Genomic DNA, 26,922 nt, shown 5'->3' with positions numbered 1-26,922 from the left:
GAGCAAGTGATTGGACGGGGCGCTCCCACCTCAAGTGGCGCGCACGGTCCCTTCCAATGGGCTCCCTTCCCTCCAAAAAGAGATCCCGCCCCTCCACCCGGCCTCGTTTTCCGCGGCTCGGGCTGCCTCACCTCCGAAGCACTCCGCCCAGCAGAGACGCGTTGAGGCACTCCGGCGGGGACAGGCGCCTCTGCACTTCCGCCACCGTGACCTTGTACTTGGAGGTGGAGCTGAGGAGGGACAGGCGCCCGGGCACCGAGCAGAAGACTTCGTTGGGGTTCACCACGCCGCCGAAGAGCGTGTCCTTGTTGATGGGGATGGAGGAGACGGCGTTGGCGTTAGACTTGGACAGGGACACGGGGCCTGCAGAGTCCGGGAAGGGGGGGGGCGGGTTGGGTAGGAGAGGAAGAGGGGAGGGCGAGGGGAGGGAGAGCCGCGTTAGTGCACAAATGCTGAGGGGATTAGCAGCTGCCAGCAGCCTGAGGGGGAGGGGCGCCTGGGAGGGGGAGGGGCTGCCTCGGGATAAACTTCGTGGTGGGGGGCGGGGAAGAAGACGACAACGACAAGCCAGGAAAGGTGGCGGCAGATGGAAGACGACAGGGATGAAGAGGAGGGGGGCGCTTAGTCGACCACTATGGCGGACAAGAAGCGGGGCCCCCTCGGGCACTGTCCTCCGCGCCAAGGGACGCTGGAAAACCCCCGGGGGCGGCTGGCTGGCTGGCTGGCGGCTGCTTCTTTCTTTCTCCCCCCCCCCCCCAGCTCCAAGCACCACTTCCTCCTACCCCCTCGCTTTTTTTTACTTTGAAGGCCGAAGGCTGAGAGAAGCAGTTTTCTCCCTTCCTTCCCGCACGTTGCACAGGAGGAGGCAGGGGTGCCAACTCGAAGAAAATACTCGGGGGAGCGGGGGCAGGTTAGCTCCCCCCCCACCCCACCCCCCCACACATAATCGATCACAGGACACGGCACATGCACACTATTTGAATGGCCAGGCCCATCTCAGATATTTTATTGGCTCCTATGCGAGGAGAGAGAGGGAATGGGGGACGACGACACGAAGGCCTGAAAGCCCAGACTCCGCCGCCTGTTCTGAAATGCCACCGAATAAACAGGCAAACAAGCAGCTGCACCACCTGACTCAACCCAAGATGTTATTTACAGAGCACGCCACGTTTTGTTTTGTTTCTGGGGGCGGGGAGACATTGTGGGGAGGTGAAAGCTCAAGGGGCTTGCAATCTCTGGCTTAAAAGCCGGATGCATCCCGATGTATATTGACTATGCCTTGAACTGAATTAAGCTTCTTTAAAGGAGCTGGCATGAGGCAGGGACACCAACAAGGCGAGCGTCTGGGCTGGTTTGTTCTCCGCCCGCCCCCTTCGGGGGAAAGGCCAATCAGAAGCGGGGGTTGTCTCAAGCGGTGAGGAGGGGGCGGAGCTTACGGGGAATTGCCTCTCATCTGCTAAACGGTTCCAGGGGCATATAAGTCCTATGGATCTCGCTGGAACTTGGAGCCAAGTTAATGTTCTCAAGCTGGTAGCCTGATGAACACTTACCATACTCGCTATATCACACACAGAGAGAGATGTTACATTCATCCTTTTAGAGATAAAAGCGAGACGTTCCAACAATGCACCTTAGCCGGTTCTGGAACATCTAAGCGTGCCATTGTTCTAGAGTAGCCTCCCCGCTTCCCCAACACACACTGTCTCCAAGTGTTTCAAATAAACTGGGCCGAGTGTCGCAGCCTCTCTGCGTGCAACTTTTCACACTGGGAAGCGTGAAACAAGGGAGGCGGTTTCTATCGTCAAAAGAACATGACAGTGGAGCGCTTTGTTTAAAAGAAGAAGCACGCAGCCAAAACAAAATAGGAAAAGAGAAACTTCCTAGATCCTTAAAGAGCTGCTTCTCAAAATGGGAAGAAAACAAAAACAAACCACCTCCCTGCTGCCGCCTTCATATCTTTCCCCTTAAGAGACAGAAAGATCTAGGGCTTTGTTAGGAGATACCCAGGACCAGCACAAAACTCAGCAAGCCTTGGCTAAGCATAAGTGAAAAAATAAGGGCAGCCGCCTTTGCATGCGATGGGCGCTGTGCTCACGTTCCAGGCCGGTTACACTATAAATATTTACTCTTTTGTCATCATCTGCTTCTTCCCCTCGTTCCCAATCCCACCGCCGTTTCACATCCTCACTTTAGTGGGCCTAATCCAAATGTTAAAGGGTGGAGCGAGGGGGGGATATCTAGGTTTTGGATAGATCACTTGTGACATTAATAGCTCTGGGGAGGCTAATAGAGACAATAGGAGTTAAACGAACTCTTGAGATTACTAATAAAAGAGCCAATTATCATGTCGACTCGGAAAGAGCATCTCTTTAAGATTTATTCCTTGCACATCTAATTTGACGTGACAAAAGCTCCCCAGATTGAGGGGGGTGGGGGTGGGTGAAACTTTAGCTTTCACTGTGGCGGTGCTGAGGTTTCCAAAGCTTTGTAGAGCATCAGACCCTGGCGGTGCCTAAAATACCCAGACACTCCGCTAGAGCGAAGGCAAACACGCGCCCCTTTCCCAGCGAATAATAGCCAAGCGCTCAACCCGGAGAGAGCTTCACTCTCTCCAACAGCAGTCTTCCGAGCAGTACCCAAAAGGGGAGCCCATCGTTTCGCTCCCTTGCCAACACTGAGAAATCAAGAAAAAGAAAGCCCAAGCCCATGAAACCCCTTGCAAAGTCATTTGAAAGGGGCTGGGAATGAGAGCACTCTGTCTTCTAGACACCCAACGACAGCACACCATTAAGAACCAGTAGCAGCAACAACACCCCAGAAGGGACTATTCCAGAAACAAGCGGAAGCCACCGCCGCGGAGACAACACCAAAGCCCCCTTCCCATATCCTTAGCTCGCTTGCTACAACAAAGCCTACTGATATAAACAATTCAGAACAATCTCATAAACCTGAAGTCCGCCGTGGGGGTTGGGGGGGGGAGAGACAGAGAGACTAGGGTCTGGAAAGGGTTGGTGCGGGGTTCTGGTCACGAGAGATAATTTCACTGTAGAAATTCGAAGTCAGTTCCTAACCGCGAATGGGATTATTAGGAAGAATTAAAACCTGGATCCGTTCGAGAGAGATAATATAATCGCACACATTCAAAAATCACGGCGCGTTTGGGCCCGCGTGAAAGGTAGTTTGCAACCAGGACTTGTCCATGTCGTTGTCCACTTTCAAAAGCCTGTTGTGAATTACATGGAAGCGGGTGAGGAGGGGAGGGGAACAATGGCTTTATCAAGTTCTCTCCGCAACAGCACCGAGCTTGTGAGGACATGCCTGGAATGTTAAAGGAAATGGCTTACCTTTCTTAATTACAGTTTGATCTGGGATGTTAATACCCGGGTCCTCTACGTGCTGCAACAAAAGGGATACACAAGGATGTGAATATTTAAACATACCAAAAGAAACATGTTATGAAGCTGCTTCTCTTTCTTTCTTTCTTTCTTTCTTTCTTTCTTTCTTTCTTTTTCTAATGTTTCTGCCTTACGGTACTTGGATCCAAAACACACAAACAGATATGGATATATATGCAGTGCGGAAATGTTTCATTTCGAGGCATTATCGTGCAAGGATTTAACAAAAGGGGGCAATATTTTAACCACAGCCCCCAGGTCTAATCGGGATGGGGCATTTGGCTGGGCTGTTGGAATCTTACAATTAATAGCTCAGTCTTTTCGCTACGTTTACACGACAGTAAAGCCGCATCGGTTTCAATACAACTTACTTCCAAAAACGCATGCACACGATTGCAGCCTGTGCAGGGGAACGCTGAACATATTTACTCGCAAGTAACACCCGCTGGCTACAAATATGGGCGTCTATTTGCAGCCACGCAACGGAATCTTATGCATGTTTACTCGGAAGTAAGTTGCAATTGTGTCCCCAGGAAATGTGCACAGGACTAGTGTCTTAGTCTTGCAGTATTTTTTTAAAAAAGTGATTAAAAGTGATTTGGAGATTTCAGAACGGTAATTTTGTGCCACCACTGGGCACAGAGAACAGAGGGGGAAATACAATGGAAACCAGGGAGAAGAAGCAGAATAATCCGTTTGGGAAGGAGGCACAGAGGTGAGGACATTTTTTAAGGGGAAACGAACTGGAGGGGAAAGGAAGCCAGCTTTATATTAGCTGAATAACCCAAGAACATGAGGCCTCGCTCGCGGCTCTATTGTCCACTAGCAGATTCGGCTGATGCCTTTTTAATTCTCCTACAGATGGATTTGCGCGCGTGTGTGTGCCCGCGTGCCCGCGAGGCGCGCCCTCGACTTCGAAACGTGATTAGAAAGTAAAATGAAAATCGTGTTTTCTAATTCCCAACCTGACAGTCAATCTAATGTGTCTGTCTGTGTTTACAAATTAGCACTAGCGCTGCTGAGATATAGAACATTTCGCGGCCGCGTTGCAAAAATTGCTGGCGACCGGCCGCCGTTCAAAAGACAGGCGCGCAGAGATACCCCCAAACCCCCTTTCCCCCCTTCCTTCTCTGTCTCTGTCCAGCAATAATACCGAGCCTAACATTTTCCATTCTGCCTTGGATTTATGCTCCTGTTAATTGTGCCTGATCTCAATGATTCCGGGTGGATGGTACGAAGTTGCTTTATTACGGGTTTTATTGTACTCAATGCTCTCATTTGTAACTTGCCTAAAGTGCTTCTGGATTTGAGCATAATTAAATTGAGAAATGTTCAGAAATGACTAACGCTGCAGTTTTCTTTGGGGGTCTTTTTTTTTTTTTTAAACTATATAGGGAAATATGATCCCTTCAAGCAGGAGGCCCCAAACCCATAAAGTAAATGTAGTGGGGCGTAACGTTTTTATTTGTCTGATTCCTCTACCTATATGGAGTCCACGCAAGCCACCGACTGTTAGGTTTTAAAATCCCGCCGAGATATTTATGCTTAAATAATTCTCGCCCTCGACTTAGCATGTCTTCAGAACCGAGGACTCGCTCCTAGGAAAGGTTAACTGCGGCAGCAACGGGGACACTGAAAATGACCCTTTTTCTGTGACCCACATTTCTTGATAAAGGGATTCACAACCAACCCCACAAGCGATCTCTCTCTCTCTCTCTCTCTCTCTCTCTCTCTCTGTGTGTGTGTGTGTGTGTGTGTGTGTGTGTGTGTGTTCAATTGCCAAAGCAGTTTCATGGCACTTTTGTCTGCTTAATGGAACCACAACTCAAAGCTAGGCGATCCAGCTTAACTGGCTTGTGGATCCGGCTCAGTTTAAGGGCGGGCGTGAGGAGTGGGAATTTAATCTAGCTGGCAACTGATTTTTCTGAAAACGTGCCAGCGATAAGTCATCTCTTGCCAGAGCAGGGAATAAAATGGAATGTATTTATCATTCAAATGCAATTTGCGCTTTGCAATAGACTTTGAACAAAACGAAATTCCGAAAGAGGAATATATTTTAGCTCATGTTCCTTGCAAGAACCGAAACCCCAGCTGCTAGCTTCAAAATCGTTTACATCTTGACATGTGTTGGGAAGTCCCATTGGTTTCAACTGTACTCCTTTCTCTTGGAAGTAGATCCCGGCCATTTAAAAGGCGTTTCCATATAGAGAAGTATTTTTAAGAACCGCAGCCTGTCCCAAACGTGCTTTGCGTATTGTTCTGTTCTTTTCATCCCCAACCGTTCCCTAAATTCCCACACACGGGAATGCATGCGTTTGTTGCAAAATAACTGAAGGTAACAATCGGTTTCGTAGGGAGGGCGGGATGTCACGAAATCCCCTATTCAACACCACCTCCAAGTATGATTTACTAAACCGGGAAGGAATAAAAGGCTTCCAAAATGACCCCCAAATTGGTGAACCCATCGGAACATTATCCTTGCAACATGAAACTGTAAATCATTAAACTGTCAGTGGACATATTGTTATAATATTTGATCCTGTAATTTGGGGTGGCGTTTTAGCAACAACAGCAAAAATCACATCCAGATACCAGGAGCTGCTTCTACCAGCCACCAGCCCCAGCTCCCCCCCCCCCCCCGCAAATGCTTTTTGCCTGGTATAATGAGCCTTGCATAATATTACTGGCCTACTCAAATACTCTTTTCAGCCGGGGAGCCAGAAGGCAAGGGGACCTCTGACGGTGAGTTCCCCTTTGGAGCCAAGCATTTAAGGTGCTTCCCCGCGGACAATGGCCCTCTTCGCTTGCAAAGGGGCCGAGACCCGAACGCCGGGCTTCGTGAGAAATCTTCCCCAACGAGTAAGAGAGCCCAACTCCAGAAAGTGGGCAGCAAATATTCAGGGTACCAAAAGCTATTGGTCAGAATATGACTACTTATCTGTTGTTAACTACTAGTACCTTCTCACCCCCAACGAATAAAGGACATTCATTTAAAAAAAAAACCACCCAAAAATAATGCATTCTCTTCCTTCCATCCGCCTGGCTAACCACTTCAGACTATGCCAATTCTTCAGTCCGGAATAACGTGGTTTTTTTCTTTTGTTTTTAATGGTTTGGTGTTGATTTGCAATTCATTTTGCAGGCTCCCTTTCTTCTCCCGACCGAGAAATGCATGAAGCCTTAGGCATGTTTAGGTCGACTGATTGCTTTCCCAAGACATCCAGGATCCTACCGAAGGCAAGGCCCGAGGATCACATTAATTCTAATTCTATTATTATTGTTATTGTTGTTGTTGTTGTTGTTGTTGTTGTTGTTTTGTTGTTGTTGTTGTTGTTGTTATTATTATTATTATTATTATTATTATTATTATTATTATTATTACTGCACGGCCTTCCCTATAGCTCCCACTCATTATCATTGGGCATGGGGGGGAAACCGTCAAGGATTATTTTGGTTGGATTATTTCTCCCCTGGTGCGTCTCCCTCTCAACTCCCCGTTAATGCAGTGGTAGGGACAGATGCAAACAACTATTACTGTGTGCTGGATATTACTACTATTATTCTATTTTTTGCAGGGGAGACGCTGGCGCGATTCAAGCGGCCCGGTTGCCAACGGATGGAGAGACACCATCGCCTCGCTGCCTTTCTCTGGGTCATTTGTCTGGGTGCGCCCCGCGCAAGTCCCATCCACCAGCCCGAGGGCGCGCGGGATGTGCGCAGCGCATGCCGGAGAACGAGGTATTGCTGGTGTCAGCCGCCGCGAGGATACAGGCGCGGAGTTCTCCTTACCGGTACGTCTTCTAAAGAGTGAGGTATCGAATGAATGGGGATGTCTCCTAGTCCTGAGCTCAAGCCATGAGGTCCGTGCAATAGATCTTCATGCCGCCGGTAATCCCTTCGCGGATCCAAGCCGGAGAGCTGGTGCGGAAGTCCTCGGTGGGTGTGCAAAAGCCCCGCTTCCTGGTTCTGTCTCTGTCCCGGCCAGCCTGGGTGTTGGGGTTGGGGCTGGGCGTGAAGAGGGTTCAAGCTATAGGGGTCGTTAACGTGGGAATAGGGGTCTTGGGACTGAGGGTAGATGGGCTGGTACGGCGGCGGGAAGTAAGGGGGCTGGAAGTCAGCGTTGGGGGTGTGAGAGAGCGGTGGGGCGCTGGTGTAGGGCGACTGGCCCACGCTCCCCAACTGGGGTAGGCGGCCTGTCCCGTTGCTGGTGCCATCGTGACGGTCCTGAGGAACGAGGAAAAGAGGGGGAGAGAAAGAGAGAGGAGATCAAAATCAAGACAGTTTGAAGGCCTCGCACACACCCCATTATACACCCAACGCACACACACAAAGGATGCGATTTGCAAACATTTGGTTCCAAGCATCTTCCAAACGGAAAGGCGTTGAAATTCCTTACAACAAAAGGAAAATCATAAATAGAAAAACCAACCAAATCCGTACGCTGACGGCAGATCCGAGGGCGGGGGAAATCTTAGAGGGGATTTGGGTTTTTTTGTCATTCGAAAATTCAGCCTATCTTTCTCCCCACCCCCACCCATCCAAAGCGTTCCCACACCATTTACGAAAAAGACTCTCATCTGCCTGGAACTTTTAAATGGGAACGACTGTAAATGGTGCAGAAGCGGACCTGTATCGTCGTCGCATTCCCAGGGCAACGCCACCCAAAAGAGCTGCTATTCCTTCAAAGCGCGTCCATAAATATGATCAAAATGTGGGTTTGAATAAGTTATTTGTAGAAAGAAAAATGATTGACTACTCATAAAAAATGTGCTGCTTTGTTACTTGGAACTGTGATATAATATAAAATATCACACACACTATACATACATACATACATATATTGCATATGCACACACATTCTTTATAAAAGAATGAAATGTCCAAAAATTAAGGCGAATAACTAGAAAATAAAAATAAAAATAAAGCGCGTAGGGAAAGAGGAACGAAAATGTAAATGGTTTTGCCGGCGTGCAATTGGGACTTGGAAGGTTATGAAATTATAGCCCACAGGTACGACTAAAGGAAATTAACAGCCACAGAAATGGAAAGGAGGGGGGGACGGGCGAGGGCGGCAGTTGGGAATTATAAGAAAGATGTCGTTAAATGCCTTCGACTTCAATCTCTCAAGGAGTGTGATGATCCCCGGGAAAAAGAGAGGAGCGGAAAAGACGTGAAATCCAGCGGGGAAAGCGGGAAGGGACAGAACAGGACAAAAACACCAACACAATAGACGGTCATGGAAGCGGAAACGAGGATTTCTGTAGTTAACTTGCAGCAGCCAACGCAATAATAAAGAAGTTGGGTTTTTTTTTTATTCTCGAAATAAAAAATAAAAAAGGAGGAAAGACAGAGAGGACAGACAGACCCTGGCAGGATGTGAAACACGCACACATATAATAAGCAAGACTGAGAAAAGGCACAAGCAAGACCAACCCACCCCGCCACCCCCCGAAAGAGAATGCTAAGAAAGCCACTCACCATCGCTGAGAAACTGTGAACTAACATCTGCGCGGATTCGGGGGGACCAAGTCAGGGCACAGGAGAAAAACAAAAAGGCAGAGAAAAGTCGGCTCTTTTTAGCTCTGGCTCTCGGGCTCTCTCTCGCTGCCTGCGTCTCTTGCTCTCTGCCTCTCCGGCACGCGAGCAGCGCGCTCTTCCTATCCCTATCCCTCTCCTCTCTCACACACACTCACACACACACGCACAAAAGGAGGAGAAGAAGCCCAGGTCTAGACTGTGACTACACCAAGTGCCCAACGCCCAGGCTGGTCCGCGAGCAGCACTGGGGACGCGGCGCGACTCAAATCCATCAGAACTTGACCCAAACGCCCGGCGATCTGCAGCGGCGAAAAAAAGGCGAGGGAGAGCCGGATCCGGCGGTGCTATTGCGGTGCAAAGTTGTGTGTGTGTGTGTGTGTGTGTGTGTGTGTGTGTGTGTGTGTGTGTGTGTTCCTTAATCCGTGTGTGCGTGTGTGGTGCGTTGCCCCCACACACCTCTCTCTTTCCCTCTCTCTCCCCCTCCCTCTCCGACTGCTTCACGTGAGCTCCTAATAAGAGAGAGAGAGAGAAAGAGAGAAGGAGGGAGGGAGAGATCTGCGGCTCGCTTTCCTCGAGAGTCCTAATAGCAGATATTCATGACTGTTAATATTACACGAATACTTAATAAGGGAAGAATGGCTGGAAATCGAGCGTGAAGCGAGGAAGCAACTCAAGGCAGAGGCTGTTCTAAATGACGTCCATTGAATGAAGAATCAGTGTATCTAATCAGAGGGGGAGGGGGAGCGAGAGAAGGGGGGAGGACGGAGAGAGAGGGAGAGACAAAAAGAGAGCGAGGGGAGGGGGGAGGGAGAGAGAGAGAGAGAGCCATGCCGCCGCCGCCGCCGCTGCGTCTGACGAATCACAGGAAAGGGGCAACATTTTAAAAGGTTGTAGGGCATGAAGAAGTGAAAGAGAGAGAGAGAGAGCCAGGCAGAAGCAAGAGGGTGGGAGCAGGCAGGCAGGCGGGGGGGGGGGAGAGAGAGAAGAAAGGCGAGTGGATAGGAGAAGGAAGGGCAGAGGGGTAAGTAGAGAAGGAGGGGAACAGGCAGCGCGCGTGGGAAAGGGAAGGAAAGAAGCGGCAGGCCGGGGGAAAGGTCTCGGGTGGGTTCCGGGGCTTGGGGTGAACTTGGGGAGGGGGCAGCAGGGGACTCAGGGGGGGGAAGGAGAGAAAGAGACTGAGAGGGGAAGGCAGGAAGGCAGTGCACGAGGAAGAAGCGAGAGGGAAGAGACGGCCCGACGAGGAGCGCAGGGGAAGAGGGGACCTGGGCCCGGTGGGGCAATCGTGGAAGGAGCGAGAGAGAGGCAAGGTCCTGGGGCAGCAGGGAAGCGAAGAAGGGCGCACCTCGGGCGGCGGAGGCTGGGCAAAGGCCGCGCCGTCGAAGGGCAGCGCCAAGAGCTGCGCGTCTCCAGCTGCCCTCTTGCTCCGTGAGGAGCCGCTCTCGGAGGAGCCTGCCTCGGCGCCGCCGCCTCCTTTCAGCTGCCCCGGCTCTCCTGGGCCTGGCGGCTCGGCTCCGGCGGCGTCCTGCTGCGTCACGTCCATGGCTCGAGGGCCCGAGGCGGCGGCGGCAGCAGCAACAACAGGGCCTCGCCGGAGCCCCGGGCTGGAGGGGAAGGGCCCTCCCTGCTCCGCGCGTGGAATCTCCGCCGCCCTTTCGGAGCTCCGTTCTCCCAGAGGTTGTGGCGGCGGAGGGGACGAGAATCGGGGCGGCGGAGCTACTCTCAGGAACCCCGCGGAGCCCTTTTTTCCCCTTTGGGGCTGAGGATCGTGGAAAAGGGGTGGTGAAGACTGTCGGGGGGGGGGAGGGGAGGGAAAGAAAAAGGGAGGCGACTGGCGCTTGGCTGGCCCGGACAAGCTGGGGCTCCCAGGCTCGGCCCAACCCGCTCAACTGGCTGGGCAACTCGCAGCCAGTGAATCCTGGGAGGTGACAGGCATGCTTCACTTTTCCTGCTGCTGCTGCTGCCGACTTATCATAACAACAGGCGCTCTGCCGCCGACCGAGCATGTCCCTGCAAAACTCCCGGAGAGCGCACCTCGCCGAGTGGAGAAGGATAGGGGGCGGGGGGGGGCGGGGAGAGAAGCATGCACCTTCAGCTTTTGTAAGCCTGTTACCTCCCTTCTTTCTATTTCCATATAGAGAAAAGCAGGAGAACTGTAGCTTCACCGCCGAAACACCCTCTCTTACGATTGCTTATGTCTCCAAATTGCTGCATGGGCGATTTGGGGCGCCATCCGAAGCCAAGCGCATTAAGCAAACGCCGAAGCAAGTTCAGTCCAGCTCAAGAGCACTACCGCGTTCCAGAAGCTGCTCCCGCACACAGACAGACTTTAGAAATAAAATTGAAATCAAGCCCATCTCCTCCGAACTCTGGAGCACTCAGTACCTTATGTATGTTTACCTGAAGTGAATCCCACTAGGATCAATGGGACTTACTTCTGCGTAAGTGGGCGGGTGTCCCTGCAGCCATAAGCTGCAATTCTGCACCGACTGACCTGAGAGCAAACCCCATTTAACTCCCATGCACGTCTAGGATTGCGCGCACGTCTAGAATTGCGTTGCTAGTCCATTTCAAGAGCTGCTAGCCTTGTGCCACCGCCCTAACCGTAGCGATACCTTCTCTTAACAGAAGAAAATCGCGCCTAAGCACTCACAGCTCTCCAAACACACCACCCTCGCCTACTCTGGAAGCCTCACCGCTGGATTGGTTTGTTTATCAGCTCCATGTGAAGCAACACAAGCCATTTCCAAGCAAATCCACAACCGCACGTGCACTTCGCTTCGACACTGAGAAGCGAACGCCTTTCGCCCTAAAACGGCTTTTTTTCCGGACGGGTGGGTGAAAAAGAGGGAGGGAACCACACATCCTTTCCCATTCTGTAGAGAAAGTGAGAATGAGATCTGCACGCCGCCTACTCTCAGTTTCTGACATTTGTAGACAGGCTCGCCTCTCCAAAGGAGCCATAAATCTCAGCACCAACCCACATTTGTTTTCTTAATTAATCTTCCAGGCTGGCGCTTGTCAGATTCTATTCTGTGCACAGAATTAAGGAAGTGTGCGTGTATTTGTGTTTGTGTGTGCGCGCAAAGAGAAATAATGTGTTGCTCACCAAACCGTTGGATTGAGATAGAAAAGAAAGACTTGCAAAACAGAGTTTTGAAGCACCAAATCCCACCAGGGAAACAAATATTTTAAAGTATTCAACAGTACAGCTCTTGTACACAGCCACTCTAAGATGCGTTTATTTGAAAAGCATCCTTGAGGTCACCCTAGCGGTTCAACCTATCCATCTATGCCTGTCTATGCACCTACCTCTCTGGCTTTTAAAAAATAATAATCAACATCAGACATCACATATATGCATCACTCCGTCTCCTTCATCAACCTCCAACATCATCTCTAGTTACATTTTATATACCTCTAATAAATATCAAGAGTCTTGTAAAGCGAAGGAACGAGTAAGCATCTTCTCTACCACCGCGCGCAGAAGGCACCCCTGATCTGCTTCTGTCTCTGTTCCACACGACCTGTGCGAGGAGCATCTCCCAATAGCCTTCGAGGAGGCTTTTGGAGTTTGAAAGGCGTGCTCTTAAAAGCCCAGCAAGTCGTTAAAACCCTCACCAACTGGCTGAGAAGAATTGCAGCCAGCAAGATCTGACGCCGGAGTGACAACGGTCCAAACCAGAGAAAAAAGTCGCTCAGTGCGCCTCAGCAGAACTTGTGGCTCAAAAAGACCTCTGTCGGGGGCAGTCCTCTTTAGGACATCTTGGGGCTCCTTCTGCTGACTCGAGGGTCGTCTCGATCGTCCTCATTCATTCGTTTTGCTCATCCATTCCATCTTCTCCCCCTCCTCTCCTCAATAACTGTTTCAGCACTGGTGCAGAAAGATCTCCCTGGGCTTCCTCCTCCCACCCCACCCGCTTCCTATCTCCTTCTGGTCTCCTTGGGCCGAGGAGGTCGATTCCCCCACCCCCACCCTGCCTAAGCACCCCCTTCCTTCCTCAACGCGTAGCCTCCTCCACCTGGCACCCAGGTATAAACCCACCACAGGGGGGTCTGCGAAGTCTGCTCGGTCGCCTAGCGCAGAAGTTGGTCTTCCAACGACATCGCTAGCTGCTGCAAGGTGCTTCCCCAAAACAGCTGGGTTTTCTGTTTGTTTGTTAGGTGGAGCGGGGGTGGGGAAGGCTGGACGGATTGGGGGACGGGGGACCGGGAGATCCTCTCTGATGTGTGCCCCAGCCGCGGGAAAGCGCTTACCTCACATTCCTCATATTTGATATTATCCGTCAGTTTCCAAAGCATTTTCATGGATTGGCGTGGCGAGAGAACGAGAGAGACAGACCGATACAGACAGAGTCAGAAAGAGAAAAAGGGAGGGAGAGAGAGGGAGAGAGAGAGAAGGAGAAAGAGAGAGAAGAGGCTCTTTTGCCCTGCCTGCCTGCCTTGCGCTCTCCTCTGGCATGCAGAGCGCGCCCGCTGGAGTGCTTGAGCAGGAGGAGGAGGAAGAGGAGGAGGAAGAGCAGCAGGAGGAGGAGATTTCCCGTGCCCGCTCGGAGATCTCCCTCTAATGGTCGAAACTTTTCCCTTTTTTCTTTCCAAGCGCGTCTTTTCACCAACAGCCTAATCGCCTCATTAGCATAGCAACAATAGGCCAATTGCTCCGCTGCGCAACAACCTGCGCGCGAATGGACTCAGGTAGCCAAGAAAACGCCCGCCACCCTCGCGTTTGGGCTGGGTTGGGCTAAGCTACTTTTAAACAGCAGGACTCTTGGCAGGCGAGAGGGAGGGAGGTGAGACAGAGGAGGGTAGGGGTTTATTGTGATGGAGGGGCGTATGTGTGTTTTAAAGTCACTATTCTTGCGATCTTCTTCTTTGAGTCCATTTACTTTTTCGTTCTCACGTCCTTCTGTTCTTACTTTTGCTATCTAATTGCTCTCTGCCTCTCCCTTTCTCCCTCCTCTTTAAATAACTTTTAAACTTTAAACTAGATGCAGTTTTACATGCAAAGCTGTCAAAAGGAACATTCCCATGGGCGCCAACGGATCTCAACGTGCAACCCGATCCTATGCATGTTTACAAGTGTACGGGGAGTGGCGCTAGTTTACTCCCGATTGTGATAAGGTTTTACCCGCGCAGCCCTGTCCTGTTCGTGTTTACCCAGAAGTGAGTCCTATCTCACCGAGTTCGATATGATTCCTTTCCATAGGGTTGCAGTTCTTTTGACTTAAGGACGCTAAGGCGTTTAGGAGTTCCCAGCAAAGCACTCCATCCTTCCTTTTCTGATTTGGGTTTTGTTTCGCGAAACTGAGGCCTATTCCCCCCCCCCACCTCGTAAGGACCAGATTTGAACCAGCAGCTCCTTTTAGGGGACGAAAACAACAACGCCCACTTCCTGGGGTTTTTAACATCTCTCCCCCTCCCCGCCTCGCCGTGGGGACAACCGAGAGTCTGTTATGTATTTGTGTGGTTTTCTTTGCGTCTAAGGACAAGCGACGCTTGGGCTGAAAGATACATTCGTGCAAATAATCCTAGACTGCGCCAGTATTGTCCAAACGTGGGATCCTGAGCGCAATTATTTCGGAATAAGTTCGGCAGAAATCGAGGAGAGCTGTGGCTAAGAAAGTCGGCGGTGCAGTTCGGGGAATTGTAGACTCCGGAGTTAATGGACTTGGGGGGGGGGATATATCGTTACTTCAAGATGTGCCCTGACGTATTTGGGGGCCCTTCAACTCATTCTGCTGAGTGGAGTCCTGAATTCTTCTGCCCCCCCCCCAATCCTGCCCTGTGAGGGCACCACTGAAGTACAGTATTAGGAACCGATCAGAGGGCAGAGACAGTGGACAGTGGAGGAAGTTGGGGGATGGGGTGGGGAGTGGTCTCCTACTCTACCTGTTTGAACCCTATGCAAACCCTTCTCTCAGCCACATGAAGAAAGGCATAAACGCTTAGCCCGCAGGCTATTTTGCGCGGTGATCCTAAGCAGACCGCATTCAGACGAGTACAGACAGGCAATAGGATTTACTTCCGGAAGACTGCAGTGTTTAGGGTCGGATGGAGGATGTGAGGGAGAATCAGTGGTACCACCGGAGTCGATGCCATCTGAGCTTAAACTGGGGGCTGCGAGATCCAGCTTCAGTTCCCGTTACTCTCACCCTCTTTTATGTGAAGGCTTCTGACTGCTCTCTCTTTTCGGAACCCGAGGGCGAATGCTGGAGCATGTGAAGTCATACTAGAAAGGAAAGTGCCTCATAAGCATGTGCAGAGTGTTTTTCTCTCAACAGCACTCTGTCCCCGCAGCATTCAGGTTTAGAAAGCAGGTTGCAGAGCATTCTGACTGGTTCAATTAGGGTCTCGGAACTTGCTGTTTTAATCAGCACTGACACCAGGGACAGACAGGTAGGTGCATATGTGAACCTGCCCCTAAATATAGTGAGGACTGCAACCTTGAGCTCTAATGGGAACGGCTGCGCCCCCTTCCTCTCCAGCTCCCCGAGTGCACACCCGATTCCTTTCTTATATTTGCTTTGTATAGCTCAAACACACTGTTTCATAATAGATCCCTTCGGACTGGGTCTTATTTATTTTTTGCCTTGGCTGACACTTTTTGATTTTTAATCCGGATTCATTTCGGATCGCTCAGGCTGGGGTCCTCCTCTGTCTTTTACTAGAAACCCTGCTTCCTGAGACAAAGAAGCAACATCTTTCCTACTCTCCCATCTTTGCAGGTCAGGATCAAAAGACACCAGGTGTCAAGGCAGGTGTGCTGCCGGCCCTTTTATAAGCGAATCGTCGCATTTGGCGGATTCAGAATGCGTACATTCTCATTGGGGTCTGTACGTGTCTGGATAAAGAGGCCACCTAGAGCTGCAATTCGAGACCAGCCTCCTGAATAGAACCAACCTTCCGCGATGCGCTCCTATTGTTGAACCACAGCGAGATCTACAGGTCCAAGGAGGCAGAGGCATCCTTTGCACGGGAAACGCACTGCGATTCGCCTGTCTGGGAGACTCTGAAGTTCCCCCAAAAGGAGAACTCAAGCCAGTTAAACCGGATGAAATTGGATTAAGGTCCACTGGAGAATTTAGAATTTGGCATCGACTCAGGTTTGTTCCGGCTTAAGCAGCTTGTAGATCGGGATGGTAAGGGATTTTCTTTTTTTTTTGAGAGAGAGAGAGAAATCTACAAGTCAACGCCACGGAGCCAGAGATTCTGGACGATCCAAGAAACGGCGAGTTTCCCCAGAGATTCTGGACGGCCACAAAACGGTGAGCCCCCTTTTTCGGATTCTGCAGGACCACCGCGCCTGGCTGGCTCCCTCGCCACCTCTGGGCTCTTCCTAGGAATAAAAGAGTCGGTGCACTGTCCGTTGATGGTCCACTTCCAAGGGAGCTGTGGGGAGGTGGCGAGAGAGAGGCCACTCCGACGAAGGCGCGGTCTCCCTCCTCTCACCCCTCCGATACATAGGAGTCCAGGGTCCGTCTAAAACGCCCATTGCCTTGACGCCAGGGCGCTCGGTGGCAGATCAATGTGTGTGCGCGCGCGCGGTCCTGCGCCTTCCAGCGGCGATTGTGCCACTGGGCTCCCAGGCTCTAACGGGAGTGGAAGATTCCCCCCCCCCAAAAAAAAAACACAGACACACACAACTCAATACTACTGCGAGTTGCACGGACGCACGGGAAGGGGGTGGATCTCTCTCTCTCTCTCTCTCTCTCTCTCTCTCTCTCTCTCTCTCTCTGCTCCTCTCCAGTCTTCCGCTGCCGGAGAGAGAGGGAATCAGTCCAACCGGCCTCCTTGGCGGCACAGCCGTGTGGGAACTTCGCAAAGCTTTGGGTGCTCCCTCCCGCCGAAGACTTCGGCGGTTGCGAAACCCAACAGAGAGCTAGAGTCGTGCAGCTTTTGCAAGACTCGGGGAATTGCATTCCCGGACAGAGCTTCAAGCCCTCGCAGGAACCGAAGCTAGTGGTAGTAGTTCACCAGGTGGCTGAAGAAAACCGACCTAAACACACACACTCACGCGCGCAATCACACGCGCGTATCTATAAAGATTAGCGAGCGAAGGGCCTCAAGGCGCCGCGTCGCCTTCCCCTCCCTCTCCCTCGCAGCGCCTTCCTTCTGTTGCCCGCCTGATAGCGGCTAGATGAGTCCCAGTTGACTTCAGAGCCACAGGTCGAAAGCGAGGCGACTACTTGGGAGTAAGTGGAAAGAATGGCCGGCCCTGGGAATGTAAGGAAAACGCGGGGTCCTAATCAATCGCTTGGGGTCTTCTGTCCCCTTGAGCTGAAATCAGTGGCGCTTCCTTCCTTAGAATTAGTGGGGAAGGGGTGCTGCAAAGCCCACACCTTTTGTGACAATCCCCATACTGTTTGTAGTGTTTGTACAGCGCTATGGGGAAAGCATGATTAAGATGAAACTGGGACTAGTCCGGAATAAGATCTACTTGGATGGCTACCCGTCTCGCGGTGGGGGGGGGGGGAGGAATCAGTCCGAGGGGGTTAGGCTCAGAATACTATACATACACTATTTGCGACCCGATCAATATCTGCATAGCTGTACTTAAGCCAATGCCATTCTGTTAAATAGGGACAAAATAGGAAAACAAAACAAAAGACCTTAACTTTAATCCAGCCTCATTTGGACACATTTTCCACGGAAGTGTGCTTAGGATCAGGTTTCTTATAGGTAAATTATGCTCCATTCAAACAAATGTCAGGTGTGTGCCCCCCCCCCCCAGCAAATGCCTTAAAGATTTAGGATTGCTCTCCATGACTCAGCCAAAGTTAAGCACTCTTAAGTCCCTGGAGATTTTCAGTTGGAGAGAGTTTAGCTTCTGGTAAACCTTTCCAGTGAAGTTCCCTGTTTACGGTCGATCCCAAGGGATAATTGGGGTACTGAAAAACCATTCGGAATAAAAGGAACCGAAGGTAAGCGCTGAATTTTAACTTCCTCGGGATCGTTTACCCGAAGAGCAAAAGCCACCGGTTTCAATGGCGCACCGAGTTCACTTTTCCCTGCTTGCGGGTCCTGAAATCAGAAAAAAAGGCGCGAGCCACAAGGAAGCGGCGCAAGTTCGGCCACAGGTTGAGCATGGAAGTTCGACGCGGAGAGGGAGAGTTTCCCAACCCTGATCCCCTTTGGAAAAGAAGGCCCCTACCTTTCACCCAGTAAAAGCCTGCGAGGCCTAGTCTAGCGCGGAGCAGCGTTCGCCTTTGAAAGTGCTCAGAATTGGAGCACTTTAAAGAGTTAGAACTCCTGCAAAACTTAGGCTGGGTGTATTAAAACCATTTTAAAAACCTTTCACACAAACTAGTTTTTAGCGCCCAACATAAAGAGAACCAGTTTACAGGAGAATTCCACCACCGGTTTGCCAGATCAGTGGTGGTTTGACATCAACAGCGATCACGCGGCAAGTTTCTTTCGAAATGTCGTTGGGGGGCGATTGTCGTGGACGAGGAAGCCCGTGGCGCCGTTTGCTGCTCCGTGGGCTCTCTTCCCCCACCTGTTGAGCAGCCATCAAAGCTCTCCTTTACGCAAAGAATTTCACGCGCTGTGAATTGTCCTTATTAGGTGGCTTGCCCTCCCCAAAATGTCCCGAGAGAGGAACCCCAAGTCGCTCTTCGTCTGTTGGGTCTGGATCCGAGCCTCTTAGTTTTCCCTATCCTTATCCCCAGACAAAACGAGGAAGAAAAGCAAAGACGGGCGGGGGTGGAGAGAAGAGAAGAGAAATCGCGTTACCTGCCAGTCTCCCATTTTCGCAAGGAGTGACATTCTGGCTCCGGGCTGCCTATCACAAGGTCCCTGCCGGTCATGGAAGGAGTGATCTGCCCGCCTGCCTCTCCTGCGATCTCTTTAGGCAAAGCCTTCTTTTACCTGCCTGAGGAGCTCACCTGGTCAAAAAAAAAAAAAAAAAAAAAAAAAGGCAGGGTGCTGCCTGCCCGCGCCTGCGCACTGGCGCAGGAATGCATTTCGACCAGCTCCCTTCCAGAGCTCGCAACCTGTCTCCGCGGATGATGGATTTATAGCAAACAGCAGCTCTCTGGAGCGGAGTTTCTTGACTTCCCACCTCCGGGGAGCCGTCCTGATCTCCTCCTGGAGGGGATCAAAACAGCAGGGAGGCAGAGGAGCTGCTGGGATTCCTCTTTCCCCTCTCGTCGCCTTTCTCCCCTCACCCCCACTCTCCTCCTATTGTTTGGCTTTGCTGCAGTGTGGAGAAAAGCCAGCGGAGTGAAATTGGGTGTATATTGGTGGGTGGGCGAAGAAAAAGGAGAACGAGAGAGATGGAGACCGGCAGCTAACTCCCGCGGGCCTCAGAGATCCGGAACGTGGAGCCGGCGCTGCTGGGCAACCTGATTTTGAGCTGGGGGGGGAGGGCGGGGGCAACGACCGAAATAAGGAGAGACGAGGAGTTGTGTGCCGAAAAAGCAGCTGCCACAGGGGTTCAGTTGCAGATTTGGATGCTTTTGGTCTCCTGTTGCTCGGGGAAAATAAAGACTTCGCTAGAGAGAGACTGTCTGCTGGGACAAGCAAACCCCCCCCCCCCGCTTCCAACGGAGGGCAATTGCTCTCCAGACCCCCCCCCCTTCTTTTCCCCGGCTTCGAGACATGACTGGCGAGGATTCCCCGTCCGCTGGCTCTGTTGGCGGGCCGCGCGGCTCTGTCTGCGCGGCATCCTTTCAACGGCCCTTTGCCAAGACGACCCACTTGCGCAGAAGCGCCCGTCGAGTCCAGATTGGAACTCGATCGGCTTCGGCGCAAAATAGCCGGGGCTGTAGGACGAGTTGAGGGCCAGAGCAGCAGCAGAGATGATATACACCGGGTCTCTCACGTTCAAATAAAGCGGGGATTGTTTTAAAATGTGTTCGGTATCCGTTAGCAAGACAGTTAAGACTTTTTGGAAAACTAAGCCTGGGGCGCGGGAGGCAGTAAAAGCAGTGCTGCGTACGCGGCAGAATTGCGGGTTCCAGTTGCTACAGCGAGAGGCACGATTCTGTTAAATCGTCGCCGTTCATGGGTTTAATTCAAATTAAGGATCGGGTTGTTAAATTCTGCACGGACTCTGTTTACCGAAACAATGCAGCTGTTGGAGTGATAATAGAATGGAGGAAAGGGGTATAAGACAACTAAAAGCAGCATCTTTTATGCCTTTAATATTTTAAGTGTTCGGGGTCTTTTCAAACGCGTCTGACTTCACTTTTCCATAGTGAACAAGGGGGCTTCCACTATTGTTCCAGAAGGAGCTGGGTCTGCTTATATGTATGAAAGGATATTTTTCACCTAATTACGGCGAGCGAGCAGCAGAGCCAGAGCAGATCACCGCAAGCTGTAGTTTTCGTTTTACCAACTTTCAGAGACTTTCCACAAAATGTTAAACTTCCTCCCACAAAATAAATAAATAACAAATCTTAAGACAAGGTCTAGGAGTTTTCAAAGCCTTCTTTTCCCGAGAGTTAAAAAAAAAAAGAGGGGGGAGCCGCATTTCCTGTGACGCCATTGTGTGCAAGTATCGGACGAGAGATCTGCGCGGAACTGTGCTTGTATCAAGATGAAACTTTGTACGTGGAAAGGGAAATACGGTAATAAAAAGAGAGTCACGCTCCTTTCTCCTTTTCAGCTCTGGTCTCGATGCGATGAGCCGGATCTCCGACCAGATGGGCGCCCGCTTTGGCTAGGAAATAAGTTTTACTCTAGAGTAGCTCCGTAAAAAGTTTAGGGTCAGTGGCGTCTGTAGATTCTGCCCTCTCCCTAAATACCTGGCAAGAAGGACAGGAAAGAACCTGCATAGCCGCGAGGTGATTCTCTCTGGGTAGACAGAGAGACTTTGGTCAATTTCAGAATTAGGGGGAACAGTTGCATGGTCCCGTTTTCTGAGTTTCAACAAGAGTGAGACATCAGGGAGGGAGGGAGGGAGGGAGGGAGGGAGGGAGAAAGAAAGAAAGAAAGAGGAAGGAAGGAAGGAAGGAAGGAAGGAAGGAAGGAAGGAAGGCATTAGAGAGAGAGCTAGCCATGTATATAGGATTTGACTGAAGGCGCGCTCTGATCCTGAACACTCTTCTCGGAAGCAATGCAACCTAGCAGGCGTAAACCTTGCTGCTTCTGCTTAACAGATTTATGAATATGCCTCCTCCGAGTCAGGGAGACTAAAGTGCCCTCTAGCTTGATCGGGGTCGTAGACCCTCTTTGGATCCTGTTCACCAGTGATGCCTTCAGGGCGCAGGACCTTGGGACGGAAATCCAGGCCCCACCAAAACCAGCAGAAGGAGCAGGAGAGCTTCCCAAGGGCAACAGGTCCGGCTTCTCACATTTTGAAGCAAAATACCTCACCTGTCTAAAAAGGGAACTCGCGCCCTCCCCTCCTCGCGGGACCACGAATCAGAGTCCACAGCGCCCTAACTGTACCATTGCTGCTCAAAACAACCCCAATTTAAGCAGGGAATAAGAGACCCTTTAAGTCACCAGAACTACATCAGCTGCGTTGGGTTGCGGATCGGGGCCCTAGTTTTTACACAAGTTTTTCTCATGGGGACTCTTTCTTCCTGGGAAACTATCCCTTCCCCGAAAGGAGGGAAGTTTTGCACGTGCCCTAAAGTGCGGTTCCGGTAGCTAAGCGTTTTTTAAATTTTATTTTAAGGGAGCGTCCTTTATTTTTCCGAAGGGCAAAGAGTTCATCCGATTAGCAATTACGAGATTTCTATCCCTGCGGAGGTTGCAGGGCGGGCTGGGAAGTAGAAATCCGGGCCCAGCCAGATATTTGCAACGAAACAGCCACCTATGACTATCACCACCAAACACTAGCATCATCTTCATCACGGTGCTTTGAGCGCCAGGAGGGCTCAGAACCAAGCTATGCTCTGACTGAATCCAGCTCACCGATTTCCCCCCTGGTCAATTCTCCATTGGGATTGCTGGTTTCAAAGGTCTCCGGCCGAAATCCCTTGTGAGTCTCAGTTCCACCAACGCCCACTGGCAAGCTTTTAAAATCAACCAGCAGGAAAGGAAACGGATTAGATCTCCGATTAGATCCAGTCCCATGTGCGAATCTCTGTGGCATCACATTTGCCCTCTGCACCTGGCCCGTCCTATTAAAAAAAGTTATATTAAGTGGCTCTAAACCCTTTGAGGAGGGCGGGAGGACGCCGTTTAATCGGAAAAGAAGCGTCCGGGTCTGCCCGATTTCTCTCCATGGACAGCAATAGTGCGAATACCCCGCTGAAGGGTAGGCGCTGCAGAGGGCGCTGCAACAGGTGAGAGTCGTTAGGAACTTCAACGCAGGAAGGCTGACAAGAGTGGCTAGGGAAACCCAGCCAGATGGGCGGGGTATAAATATTATTATTATTATTATTATTATTATTATTATTATTATTATTAGTTGTGGGTGCAAGTCGGCTGGGACCCCTGTAGTGTTCTATTTTGGGTACCTGCTTTAAAAAATATATAGCGGGACTTCAAACCCTTTACTGAGATGCAGTAGGGTCCTCAGTGGGATGTACCTCGTGAACCACCAACCAACTGCTTGGATTATAAATTCCTATTGCCAACAATGGAAATTTGATTCAAGAATGTATGAAACTTACCCGATATTCCACTTTTCCAGTTTCTGCCTGTTAGAACATGAAACTGGCAACCTTTCCTTGCTGATTCCCAGTAAGATATACTGCTACTGTTAGTGGAGATTCCACTGAATTATCATTCCGTTTGGAAAACCTCGCGATAGACACTCCCCCCCCCCCTACACATCTCTCTTTTTAGCCGTCTAAACCAACGGCTACCGCCACATCTAGCGACCCTTTTAGCTCAGCCAGGCTTACTGCCAAATCCGTGGGCATAGGATCGCAGCTTACACACGGACGAGTTTCTGGTGTGCTGCAATCTCATTAGTCTGCAACTGACGGCCAATCAGTTGCATTTGAGTATATGGGACAAGTAGGAAAAAGTTTTATCTGCATTCTTAGAACGTTATGACCTTCTTATCTTGCTTCTCGTCAGGATGAGCAAAAGGTAGTTTGGGATCTACTGGTAGATCTCTGGATGATTTAGATCAGCAAGGGTTTCCAAATCCCAAGAGCAGCAAAATTAGTTTGCTAGGGGAAGGGCGTTTATGGGGTGAGGGGAGCAGGAGTGGACTGACTCACTTATTTAGTGTCATATGACTTAGGAGCTTGATTCTGGTACTGATCACACTTCTTTAGCTCCTCGTGTTCTTAGAGGCACATCTTTACTTACTTGTTAACTGAGTCGCTATTTTGCACCCTGTTCTGATTGGTGGAGGACCTCACGGTTGCATTTACAAAAATACAACAAATCCCCAGCCCTGAAGTATGTGGGCTAAACTAAGCGCAAATCTGCCCCAAGCAAATAAATGTGACTGAGGTGCTAGTCCGTGTGAATCGCGCAGCTCCTGTTTAACATACATTTAGAGCCAATAATAGGGTTAGGCCCTGCGGCTTCCCCCAATTACGTGGGGGACCACGAATCTGGGCTAATACTGGACTTTGGGTGATAGTCATCGTCGTCAGAACAACATACTGGTCCTAGTCTTGCTCCCTATTCCTGCTGAAGCCAGATTCAATCCTATGCCTATGCATCCCGAAGGAAGTCCCACTAAATCCAAGGGGATTTACTCGGAGGTAAATGCGTATTACAGCCCTGGATGCCCTGTGCTCCATGGAAACCGAGCCGTCAATAACTTCACCTAGATCGCCGCCAAGATCAATTCAACAGGACATCATTTCCAAGCTAGTCTTAGGATGGGGTCCGAGGCAGAAAATACCCTTGGGCTGTGTGGATTGAATCCTCAATCTCCCGGGGAATCGCGCGGACCTTCGTAGATGGATGGTCCCGGGAATTTCTCAGCCTAGCCACGCCCATGCAGAAACTATTCGACTTTATCCCAGTCCCAGCGCCTCGCGGCGACCTGCTGCAGTTTGTGGATGCAGTTAGAGTGAACCGGGAAGCACGCGATCCCCATTATACGAGGTTAGATACGTTTAGGTCGTCGGACTGTAACAGCCGGCAAGGTAGAGACGTTGCATTAATTTCTCTCCCGCTCTCAAAGGTGGGATTCTACCCTGGGCAAAAAAAAAAAGGAAAAAGAGGAGGGCGGGGAAAAGTTAGCAAGGATCTGGGAAAGAACCATAAACGCGCCTCTTTGGCAGTGGAAAGGAGGTTGAAGGTGACACCTCAAAGGAGCCTACACTTTTGCACCTTGGAGATTTGAGCCTTGAGGGGAGGGCTTGCCTCGTAGCAAAATTAATTGAGCAAAATTGAAGTGCTGCGTTCAGTAGGTTTCTTCCACAGTACTCAGTGCAGACTAGCCAAAATCTAATCTTGATACTTATACAGATATAACTGAAAGGAGAAAGGACACGATCCACCCAACACTGAACTGTTTTAGATCTCTTTGGCTTCAGCTGGGGGATTCACTGCCTCCCTTCGAAATCAAGAAAACATAAAAATAGTTGGCTGGCTGGGTCGTCGTGCCTGCCTAAATCTCCTCGGATTTCATTGATGTTTTCCTAGATTGCAGCTCTGAAACCGCTGGTTCCCTCTCATGTAACCTACACGTGAACACAAGGGTGTCAGGGGGTTTTCTGGCCCCAGTACACTGTATGAAGTCTGAGTCCTCCACTTCACCCGCAATATATTGGCAAAAACTACTATATCGCCTACCAGCTCCTCCTTTGGTTTATGGTTTATTTCTCTCGCACCCTCCCGTTTGCTACCTAGAAACTGGCTAAGAACTGCCATCTCCGCAGAAGAGAACGTTGCGCCCGATCCCAAACAGATAACCAGTTGTCCGGAAGCGGAGTCGCTGCAGCCAACAAGCGTGGACTTCGACCTTCCAGGCAGCCTGATCTAACTCCGTTAAACTAAAGCCCAATGGGGGCAAGGGATTAAAACTGGTTTAATCCCCAGTATTTTGGTTTACATCCGCCAACAAATACAACTAACCCAGCACTGGGTCCTCACCCCCTGTCCAGAGATTATTTTTTCTGTGGATCCTTTCAAAGTGCGCGCGCGGAGGGGGGGGCGCGTTTCTTCCCCCTCCCCTGCGGCGCAATTGGAGCGGGAGGATTGTTCTGTAAGCTTTCGCAAGTTGCTGCGGAGGCATGGCCATTATCAGCCTGAGATTTTCCTTCTGTTTACACAGCAATCCCGGCATCAAAGGAGGCGAAATCACCACTTATCGGTCCTGTCAAAAGTTTAATCCGCCCTGGAGGAAAAACCGTATAAATACTTGTGCAGGGAGAGAGAAAGAGGCGAGGAGACCAGAGGACACACTTCAAAACGCAGCTTCATCTGTGACTTAAAACGTATTTGAATATTGGCAAAGGCTGCCCGTGGAGCAAGATGCCCTCCCTCAATAAATCCATTGTCTGCTGCGTAATTTTATTTTCACCCCCCAAAATAAGAAAAGACATTAGAAGGAAAGACATTATCTACAATCCTATATTCATTTATCTGGAAGCCCCTTGAACTCCCATTGAGTTTCTTCGGGGTAGAGTTGTATAAGATTGCGCTGATAGGGAAATGTTTGAGGCAGTTTATAGAAGCGTCCACTCCTTAGCCTTTTGTTGCGGAATGATCACATTCAAAAATCAGAGGGAAGGCAATAATACTTTCCATAAAGAACTTCCCTGTTCTACAAGGATCCTTATAAATGGACTAGGAGTTCAGCTGGGAATTCCCACTGTTTTCCGTCGTGAAACGTCCACGGGTTGCAGCGGGGGAGGCTCAAATACGCCTCCGTAGAAAGCGAAGGGGATTGAGGTTCTAGGCGCACACGCTTGTGAACCCCATTAGACTCACTCAGTGCTGCTTCTGCGCAAAGATTCTCAGGGCAGGGTTTACCTCCGGAGTTGCCTTTTGGCTAGAGATCGTGGTCCTGTCGGTTCACTTCACGTGATGAATTTGGGAGTGGAAGAAATGAGTTGTTAAAAAAAAAAAGTTCTGGGTCACGAGCAATCCAGACAAGCAACCGGATCTGGATCCCGGAACATGTTAAGGTCTAAACTGAATGAGGTTTGATGTGTAATTTGAGCGATAGATAGAGAGGACGGGTTGTTGCTCACATTAGTGCCCTCGTTATAGTGACAAACCCACTTACCTGGAGGCAATGAGGAGCTGAAGACCAATGGGTGACGGCTCGATCCTAAACATATTTACTCGGAAGTAAACAATCCTCGGTTTTTTGCTTATAAGGGAAACTGATACGCCTTCAGGCAGGGCTAATTGTCCCTAGATATACGTACGTGTGTGTGTGTGTGCGTGTTTATATGTGTGTGTATACACACCCCGCCCCACCCCTCCAGGTTTTCACATTACAGTGGGGAAGACCAACAGGCTTCTATGTATTGTATATGAACCCTCTCTTATCCAGTTTTGTGTTTACTTATCTTTAACATATAATCTGAGCATTAGTTATAAATAATATGTACATTTAGAGTAACCCTCGTGAATTATGCTGTCATCCTCAAGACAACCCTGAGAGGTAGGTCAGTGCTAGTAAACAGAGCGAGATTATATGCCATGTTAAAATGCAATCCATGTTATACTTGGGTCTTCCTCTCTTTTACACACTTTTCCAACCGTTTTGTATGAGTGTTGCTTTCTTCCCCTAAGGAAAATTTAAAAAAATGTTTTAAATACACAATCGTAAAAGAAAAAGAAAACAAATCCGAAAAGACTCGAGCTATGCAATAAAAGCAAACCACCTTGAAGCCCCTTTGATTTTAACTGGAATGTGAAGCGTCCATTGAAGTAAATGGGATTCAACGAGCGCTTCGCTTTGCGTCCTGCGCAACCTTCCAGCCCGTGACGTTTATTGGGCACGAATGTTGCTCTGCAAGCCTTTTACTCTGGTGAGATCTCCCTGAAACCCGGCTGTAAGAGTTCTACTAGAGTTACTCCAAAACCATGCTTTGGGGTGGATTACAACCCTAGAAAAAGGCAAACGCTGCACCCGACATGTGGGTGTCGGGCTCTGCTTGTTTGAGGT

General features: G+C 50.3%; 1 protein-coding gene and 1 long non-coding RNA gene across 5 annotated transcripts in view; one reads left to right on the top strand and one right to left on the bottom strand.

Annotated features, from left to right (window-relative positions):
- TFAP2A (transcription factor AP-2 alpha) overlaps window positions 1-18,817 on the bottom strand; it is a 29,419-nt gene extending 10,602 nt beyond the window's left edge. Inside the window, exons 1-5 of one of the 4 annotated variants that reach the window (XM_081873096.1) lie at window positions 13,188-13,355; window positions 8,874-8,900; window positions 7,185-7,619; window positions 3,345-3,396; window positions 132-363 (exon numbers count right to left, since the gene is read on the bottom strand). In XM_081873096.1, the coding sequence (XP_081729222.1) occupies window positions 132-363; window positions 3,345-3,396; window positions 7,185-7,619; window positions 8,874-8,900; window positions 13,188-13,238 (797 nt within the window). In that variant the 5' untranslated portion in view covers window positions 13,239-13,355. Of the gene's footprint in view, window positions 1-131; window positions 364-3,344; window positions 3,397-7,184; window positions 7,620-8,873; window positions 8,901-10,275; window positions 10,489-13,187; window positions 13,356-18,662 lie in introns of those variants that run through there. The other 3 variants (XM_081873098.1, XM_081873097.1, XM_081873095.1) reach the window with 3 other exon arrangements.
- On the top strand, window positions 13,427-25,311 carry LOC309348142. The gene is made up of 2 exons (XR_014159231.1): window positions 13,427-16,195; window positions 24,651-25,311. It is a non-coding gene; the product is annotated as an uncharacterized lncRNA (long non-coding RNA).
- The last annotated feature ends 1,611 nt before the right edge of the window (window positions 25,312-26,922 follow it).

Source organism: Podarcis erhardii, assembly GCF_964252035.2.
Source record: "Podarcis erhardii genome assembly, chromosome: 8".
NCBI lineage: Eukaryota > Metazoa > Chordata > Lepidosauria > Squamata > Lacertidae > Podarcis > Podarcis erhardii.
This window is presented reverse-complemented; position numbering and strand designations above follow the sequence as displayed.